Source organism: Alosa alosa, chromosome 15 (assembly GCF_017589495.1).
Source record: "Alosa alosa isolate M-15738 ecotype Scorff River chromosome 15, AALO_Geno_1.1, whole genome shotgun sequence".
Classification (NCBI taxonomy): Eukaryota; Metazoa; Chordata; class Actinopteri; order Clupeiformes; family Clupeidae; genus Alosa; species Alosa alosa.
Window position 1 is genome coordinate 6,246,226 of NC_063203.1, and position 9,325 is coordinate 6,255,550.

General features: G+C 41.6%; 1 protein-coding gene across 2 annotated transcripts in view; it reads right to left on the reverse strand.

Moving 5' to 3' along the window:
• The window catches only part of LOC125308369 (kinase suppressor of Ras 1-like), a 39,052-nt gene extending 34,891 nt beyond the window's left edge, over window positions 1–4,161 (reverse strand). For both annotated transcript variants that reach the window (XM_048264828.1, XM_048264827.1), the window contains exon 1: window positions 3,711–4,161. In XM_048264828.1, coding sequence (XP_048120785.1) covers window positions 3,711–3,908 — 198 coding nt within the window. In that variant the 5' untranslated portion in view covers window positions 3,909–4,161. The remainder of the gene's footprint in view (window positions 1–3,710) is intronic.
• Between the last annotated feature and the right edge of the window lie 5,164 nt (window positions 4,162–9,325).

The window sequence follows — 9,325 nt, forward strand, 5'->3', positions numbered from 1 at the left end:
AGACACAGGCCTCATTAGGGCTGCTGCTCTGGAGGGCCACAAGTGTAACCCTACCCCGCCGCCAATGAATTTGAGGCCTGGCCAACTGCCTTGCGCCTCCATTGTGAGGGAAGGACGATAGCAGGGGAAACAGAACCATGGGGAAAAGGAGGAGGGCCTGGCTGCCGCCACTCTGCCCATGTCTTTTGTCTGGCGTTGAGTGATGGCTCTCCGCTTGACCAGAGGCCTGGGAGAGGCGCTCACTGAGACTGAGGAGTGTTTTCCATGCATCTCTCTTTCTCAACACTTTCTGTCCGTCTGTCTGCATGTCTTTCTCCCCATCTCTGTCTTATACTCTCCTCTCTCAATATCTGTATCGCAGCCCCCCCAAATCACTTAAATTAAATATGCTTTATTCTTTCGTATGAAAAATAGGACACTTGTATTTCCAAAGCAATCATAAGGAATACAAAGTATAACAAGTGTCAACGTGTAGACTACAATGAACATAAAAAATAGATAATACCAAAAAAAGCTACTTCTATTATGTTCATTAGGTACACATGGTCCACTGCTCATTAACACAGACATTCATTCAGCCAATCGCATGGCAGCAACTCAATGCATTAAAGCATGTTGTCATGGTCAAGATGATCTGCTGAAGTTGAAACCAAGCATCAGAATGTGGAAAAAACGTGATTTAAGTGACTTTGAACGTGGCGTGGTTGTTGAGTTTACGGAGTACGGTCCAAAAAAGGAAAAAGAATATCCAATGAGCATCAGTTCTCTGCCATGCCAAGCCAGTTCTCTGCAATAACATGCCATGTTGATACCAGAGACCAGTAGCCTGGCATAGCCAGAATGTGAGTCTGGTAACATGCCATTGGGACTTGGTTATGGAGCGTGTTTCAACCGATATGGGGAAAAAAATGCCTTTGCACGCAATTGGATGGACCTTGGATTGTGTAATTAATTCTTGTACAACCAACGCGATAGCAGAATCAGCCTTTTTATTGTAAACAAATTCAATTCAAGCATGCTAAGGTGACGTGGATGAATACATTACCGTTGCTCATCTGTCCATCATTGTATAAAGCCCACCCAGACAATTTGATTGGCCCAAACACCTCTGGATCAGGCATAGAGACTTCTCAATGGATAATTCCAGCAGGATAACGTGACATTTCACAAAGCTTGAATATCCAAAACTGGTTTCTTGAACATAACAAAGAGTTCACTGTACTCAAATGGCCTCAAGTCACCAGATCTCAATCCAATAAAGCACCTTTGGGATGTGGTGGAATGGGAGATTTGTATCATAGATGATGTGTTGCTGTCAAATCTGCAGCAACTGCACGATGCTATCATGTCAATATGGACCAAAATCTCTGAGGAATGTTTGCAGCACCTTTTTGAATCTATGTCACGAAGAATTAACAGAGTTCTGACGTGAAAAGGGTAAAGCTCTATGGTATATTAAGGACCGATAGCCTACCGATTTCGATATTTGAGGATTTCAAAAAACGATAACCGACCGACAGTCATTTTTAATTAAAACAATGTTAACATTTTCTCTAATATTTTGCATATTGTAAAGTTCTGATCAAGGTGGGATATATATTATGAAATAACTATTGTGAGTAGTTTCAGGTCTTTGTTCTTTGATGACCACCACCGCCACAATAACTACTTCAAGGAATTCACAAGCTTTAATGCTGGCATTAATGCCGTCATAAACGTTGATACCAATATATCGGCAAATAGCTAATATCGGCGCACAATATCGGCACATCAATTTATCAGTCTGGCTCTAGGTCCAACCCAATACTAGCAACGTGTACCTAATAAAGTGGCCAGTCAGTGTATATCTGTGTGTTATGACACATTTAGATAAGTGCCGTGAAAGCAGCTGAATGTCCCTCTCCTAAAGGTATAGTTGTTTATCTTATTAGTCAAGGTGGTTAAAATTGGAGAAATGGTTTTAAAATGACAGGAAAGGTTTGTCTTATTTCTTTTTTCTGTGAAGAAGAAAGGGCTTCTCTGTCTCAGCCTTCCCTGTCTGCCAGTGCCACATGTCGTTCTCTCTTTTGAATACCAGGGATTTATGTCTACCTGTTCCCACTGCAAGGTTGTGGTCACTAAACCTGTTTTTGGTTAGAATTGGCCTCTGCTTTGTGTGGTGAGACAGATGTTTATTCATTTGACTGATAGTTTGGTTTCTCTTAAATTCTTTTGCTTGTTTGATGATTTTGACTCAAACCGACGTGTTGTGTATCAGTTAGCACAATTCCTTTTAATTGCTTGTGTTTGCATTTTTCTTACCAAGTTAGTGATATTCAGTACCAGCTTGGTCAGATGAATCTTTTCTACGTTTAATTCCAGGATTTTTAGAGACTCAGTGGTAGATATTAAACTTGAGATGCCCCTGCATCGGATCCCCAATTTCACTTTGCAGTGATGTGTCATTTCATTGTCTTATTAAGCAGGCGGTTATGAAAATGTGTTAGTAGGAGGAGGTAGGCTAGGGCAAGTGGGAGGGGCAGAAGATGCTATAGCTTTGAGCTTATAACAGGCCTAAAATCCCCCTGCAACTCAACTGGTAGGAACCAGGCCCTATGGTAGATGTGCAACACTGCATATTAATTACAGTACTGTTATGATAGCATCAGTGGAACCTTGTAAAGAGTTGTGATTCTGATAGTGGTGATCCACGTAAAAGACAAAGAAAGAAAATACATTAGTGCCCTACAAAATGATTTTTTTTCTGCATGAAAAGGCACCGCCCTTCAACTTCCTGTTTCCTGTCAGCATCTAACTGGTCATGAAGCATGAAGCATATTTCAAGTATGCAATCTGTCCTCTCCAATGATATCTCAGACAAGATATACCAAAGGAGCTGGTCAGAGGTGTGGCCCTTCAGTATAAATACACTAACCCAAAAATATACATTCACAAGTGTTTATATTCACCCCAGTAGTTGCAACCTTGAAAAATCTTGTAAAGCAAGACTGTTCTATTTTTAGTTTGATGTAAAACTGACAGCAGAATTCTGGGATTTTCACTGCTACATTCTCAATTTATTTGTCCACTAGGCCTAAGAAAGACATAGCCCTTGACATCTGAGTTCCTGTTTAATTTTGTTATATTGATTCATGATTCCACATGCAGTTAGGCATATCCTTACATGTTTGTCAGTAGGCTACAAAAACACATGTCTTAACTACTTTACTACATACTAAGCTACTTACTATTCGTTCAAAATGATCTGTGATCTGAATGTTGCCACACTTCTTAACATCTGAAGTGATTGATGTCATGTCAGGCAAAATTGTTATAAGATTTATACTACAACAAGATTACTACACTAGGCCTACTGTTCTTTATCATGTTGTGACTTAGCCTACATTAATGCTGATGCCTGAACCAGGAAGTCTTGACGATTCCTATCCAAAGGAGGCTATGTTGCGTGACGCCTCTCAAGACTGTCCAAAAACAATAGATAGGTTGCTTGCTTAGTGACTTCACCGTTCCACATCTCCATTGCAACTCGTAATAAGGAGGTCAAGTTCGTTTGACAGTTTCACAGCCATTACTGTTGTCTAGTCATCAATTTGGATAAAAGCACAATGATGACGATGGAATACATGCCCTGTGCCATCACGCAACTCAACTCAACTAGGCTGTTGCATGATCCGTTATAAGTAGTTTTCTGTGGAAAGTTGGTCGCTTACCTCTAAAGTGCGTATCTCTTGTTGTGTGAGGTCGTTAGACGCGGCGCATTTCGTCCTGAGTCCTTGTAAACTATAGATGGAGATTTCGATCATATTCTGGATGAGTTTGCACTGCTGTAGTGCGGCCATCGATGCACTGCTGCCGTTATCTCGCTCCGACTGACCATCACTTTCACCTGTGCCAGGCACGCTGTCCATTCCTCGGCACTGGCACGGCGTGGCAGGCAGGCAGACAGGCTGGATAGGATCTCTATTGCAAACACATGCTGCAGTTCTAAAGATGTACACAAAGTTTAACTTATCAGCCAAACGCTGTAAAAATAACGGCTGCGGGTTTTGTATCTAAGTATTGATGGAGATCTCAGAGTCACCATGCTATAGACTATAGCCTTCAATAGCCTATGTGTTGACAACAGCTAGGTCGCGTAGTCACAGTCTGGGCTTCATAAGATCCCCTCCCTTCCTTAGAAGCGTTTGCATGGGGCTTGACTGTTTGTCAGCTGTTGGAAGCACCATCTTCACGCTATGCATTATAGGAAATGAAGTTTTTTTGTTCCTTTCCTTGTGCGCTATCCTGTTCTCTTTTGGCCATTAACTCATGATGCACGTTTATTTAGCTTTATAGCAACCCTGTGGTACTGTAAGTGTACTTTTCAAGCCAAATGCTGTGGAGAATAAAAATAGCCACTCAGGATTATAAAACTTAAAAATATATTTGCAGGTGTCTATCATACATCGATTGTGTTGGTATTAGCAAATACCCTGTAAGTTTTGTGTTTTTTATGTGGGTCCTCACCTATATTTGGAAGCTAGCCACCCCACACAGTGCCTGGATTTAGTTGACTTTGAATGTTCCCATGATGTCATCACTGTGAGAGCCAGCCCACTCAGAAAGATTAGAGCTGGGAAACCACACTTGTGTCAGACTTGCTGATTCTCGTACTTGTTGTTGTTTGATCGTGGGGGGAGCAACGAATTTTTCCACAGACTCTTATTTAGTCTGTTGAAATGTGAACAATGAGCATCCGTGCCATATTGGGCATTTGGAATACTAGTTTCATTGGAGTGTGCAGTGATCACAGTTCGCACATCAATTATAATGGCTGCCCAGCACTGTCATGGTTGCAGTTTTATGCAGTTTTATACAGATGCACATTTAAAAGCCCATTCTCTCTCTCTCTTTCTCTCTCTCTCTCTCAACACATTTAAATCACTTAGCTCTTTTAAATCTCCAGATCCTCCTTATCCCAGACATTTCTCCTAAGTGTAAACATTCCTCAGTACACCTGAATCCAGTCAGTAAGATTTCTTGTGGGAACCAAGGCAGCTATGTGGGCGTAGGGGAGTCAGCCCTCTACAGCAGCAGTATGGAGGTGTAGGCTCTGTGTCATCATGGTTAGTTGAATTCCCTTTCCCGTGGGAACGATGTGACCCTTCATTGGCTAGATACTTTCTCTCACACCTCTCACTGCAAGAGTTGCAAGATGCATTCAGGTAAACTTTAACACACACACACACACACACACACACACACACACACACACACACACACACACACACACACACTAATGAACTAATTGAACTAATTATAGATTAACATGACATGATCAGACATATGAGTTTGCACAAACCAAAACATTTCAGATATCCTCTCACTTGCTCTCCTGCTCAGTGTGTGTGTGTGTGTGTGTGTGTGTGTGTTTGTACTGTTCCTTTGGCTCATTACATTGTAATGAGTGTGTGTCATGTTATACTGATATATGAGAATATACTGCCACCTGCTGTACAAAAGTACATTCACAGATTTGGAACCCAAACTAACTACATTTTTTACAGGCCGATGCATGTTGTTATGAAGATCACAGAATGTTAAAGGGAAATGTTACTTACGGCCTTTCTCTTATATCAGCCTTGGTTTTGGGTTATCTAGCTCTGTGCATAGAGTCTCTGTGGTTGAGAGACCAACCAAGCTGATGGTAAGTCAAGGCCAGGAAATGACTCACAAACCCTGAGTTAGGCAACATGAGTAACAGGAAGAAGAGACAATGGCAGGAAAAGTAGGAATGTGTGCTACACGCTAGCTCTGATTAGTACAGAATGGCATTAACATTACTGTAGTACAAATCAATTCATTCAGTTTGTAGACCAGAGGGAGCTCTAATACACATTTAGACTGGGAGCCTTTGCTATTCTGAGTGACACTTACAATACAGAGAGAGAGGGGGTGGGGGGGGATTACATTACATTACATGTTTCCGAATGTAACAGCAATATCTTTCCTCAACATCTTGAGTAAATGTAGACAAGGAAAAACATGAAGAAAAGCAAGCAGAGAAGCAAGATAAAGAATAAAGGAAGTCTAATGATAACCCTTTCATGAGATATGGTATAATAATATCTTGGCCTATTTGTAAATAAAAGTAAATACTACTTGCAGAGCTGCCTGTACACAGCTACGAGAACAACAGCACATAATGAGTGACACTTGATTGTATTAGAATCACTTAGACATGGGTAAGGCAAACACGCACTGCTGTGGAGTGCTGATACTCACAGATGATAACAACATGGGGTTGTAATATGTTTTATTTGTATAGGTTCCAGAGCGAATACATCTTAAAGAGAGACAGGAATGACTGTCTTTGGCCCACATTGATGTAAGATAAACGCACCACCTGTGACCTGAACAGATCATATTGATCCAGACACTGAAACCAACATCAGCAGAGCACAGTGGTAAGAATCCATTCAAAAAAGGAAGAGGTCACAAGTCAACCAAAGAACCATTTCTATAATGGTTCACCCATTTTTTCTCTTTTCCTCTATCTTTGAAGTTTCACCTTCAGACCAATGGCTTGGCCTGAGCTGTGTGTTTGGTAAGCCTTAGTAGGCTAATGCACTCATGAGCACTCATGACTGACCCCGCCCAATGCTAGCTGGGAATAACAGACTTAAGTGTTTCTATTGCTGTTAAAGGACCCCTTGTGAATGAATGAGATCCATGTATGGACAAATTAACATTTTTACAGACGAATTAAGGGCAAAGGTGTTCTCTTCTAAGTTTTTTAGATCCTTGATTGTCTATAATACCAGGTTCAAATTTGACAGACATCCAGAACCCGGAAAAAATCCATACATACGCACAACACTCACACATATGGTGTAACGTAGATTGACTGTAAACAAGTGTGCAGAGTGGAAAATCACTGGCATCTACACGTTATCCAGAGGCCATAGTGCAGTCACCCGCCCATGAGAAAACAACGGCCACTGCCCATGCTGAAACCTTGTCCTCTCCATGCTATCTCCACTGTAGACGATCTTAATGTTTAACCTGAGGGCATTAACTTCTTGTCAAGTCAGTAATAAACCAGGCAACCATCAATTACCACATTTACACCACTAAAAACAGCACGTTAAGACTGCAGGCCAAAGGAAGAAAGGAAATTTCCACCACATGGAGAACAGACTCATAGCTAATGGAAATCTGATAAATTCACTTAAGGCTCAGTCTCATAAGTCAGCCTAATGCAGCTTGATATGAGACAATAGAGATGCAAGTTGATCCTCTCATAAAGCAATGACATCTCTTTTTCAAAGCCCTTTCCTCCTCTAAACCACTGCCTGTTATGCAGGTAGGTTGCTGACTGTTTGTACCCTAGGGAACAGCGCTACAGCTGCAAGAACTGAAATGACCTCACAGACACTCTAGTACAATACGTTGTGTTTGGAAAATAAGGTCCCGCTGGATTTTCATGTAAAATTCGATTTTTTTGCATATTTTGCTGATATAGAGTCTAAGGAACAAGATTTTTTTTGTCTTCAAATTTTCACGATCCATCTTTAGTGTTTTTTTCTGTATGTTTTAAAATAAGCGATTATATCTAGTCCGAAAAGTGATTTTCACATTTTCTTCTAATTTTTTGAGAGCCTTTGTAGAAAGGTTGTTGGTTCTAAAACAATATCCATAGTTTTCAAACGTTGAGTGTCTGAAAAGTGTAAAAACACCTCCACCCTTGTTGCCTATGTCAAAAACGATTTATTAATCTTTGCTTTTCTTGATGCTTTCCTTGACCTGCCATGTCATTCTATTGTCTACCTTAAGAGAAATTTGTCTTGGAAATAATCTATAATAGTACAGGCAACACAGTACACCACTAGGTGTCATAGGCATGGGTAGTTGAGTAACAGTAGGCAAAATTAACAAACAAAAGAATATAAGGTACAAACAAACAGACAAACCACAGATGGCCCTCTTACAGCCTGAACTAATACAAAAAACAAAAAACTCAAGGGAAAACATTGCTCAGACACTAAACAAGTGCATTTGCTCTCTTTAAAAGCTACGGGTTATCCACAGCCAACAGGCCGGGCGTGCGAGAGAAGCAATGAAGTCTTAGAATTAAGAATAAAGCCATGTTCTTCCAACAACAACAACCACAAACACCCATGCGGCAAAAATATCAAATGACCAGCTGTGTTCTCCCAGAGAGGAAGCTACGTGTGCGCCTTTCTGCATACACACCTGGTTTTAAAGTTCACCATCCTGGTAGCATACCTATCTACTGCCAAGGCCTGAAGGGGACGGGGAGAATATTTACTTCTGCTACACTGGCAGAGAACTCATGTGAAACAGACTGTGGGAGGTGAAAGGGGTTTGAATTCTGTCCGGCAGTATTATGAGTGGAACGTCTTAAGAGGGCCCTTTTCCCCATACAGCCCTATCTTATAGTGTGTGCCAATTCCATCAAGACACTCCACAAATTCATACTTAGTAGACACCCATGTATCCTGGATTTTGTGGCGACCGTGAAAATGGTTCTTGCAAAAGAGTTTACATGTACATTATATTTAGCAGACACTTCTTGACCAAAGTGACTTACATACTGTATGTCAGCTATATTACAAGGGATCACATTGTCCCCGGAGCAACTTGGGGTTAAGTGCCTTGCTCAAGGGCATAACAGTGAAAGCCGGGAATTGAACCAACAACTTTCAGGCTACTGCACGCTAGCCCAGCTCCTTAACCACTACACTACCACTGCCCACTAGAAAAAGACTGCCAGGTAGTAATATGGGTACAGTATCAGGACTGCACACTGCAATCTCCCAGAATAACTAAATTTATTGAGTTAAAAACATAACGCAACGTTTCGACCCACCAGGGTCTTCATCAGGCCTGACCGAACATCAGCTCGTATGGGGAGTGCTGTGTGGACTGGTACACGGTGGTATTATAGGCGAACAGGAACTGAGGGAGCAACTGGGGCCATTTACGCTTCTTTTCAGGGGGTAAGGTCCTGAGCAAGTCATGAAGTGTCCTGTTGAAACGTTCACATTGACCATTCCCCTCTGGATGATAAGTGGTGGTTCTAGTCTTTGTTATGATGTAGGTGTCACACAGGTGCTTCAACAGCTCCCCCTCAAAGCTGCGCCCCTGATCAAAGTGGATTCTCCTTGGCACGCCATACACATAGAACCATCTCTCAGTTAGAATCTTAGCTACGGTGGAAGCTCTCTGATCTGGGGTGGGAAAGGCCTGGGTAAACTTTGAGAAAACGTTTGTGACTACCAGAACATTCTCTTGTCCTGTGCTAGCCCAATCCAAGAGAGTA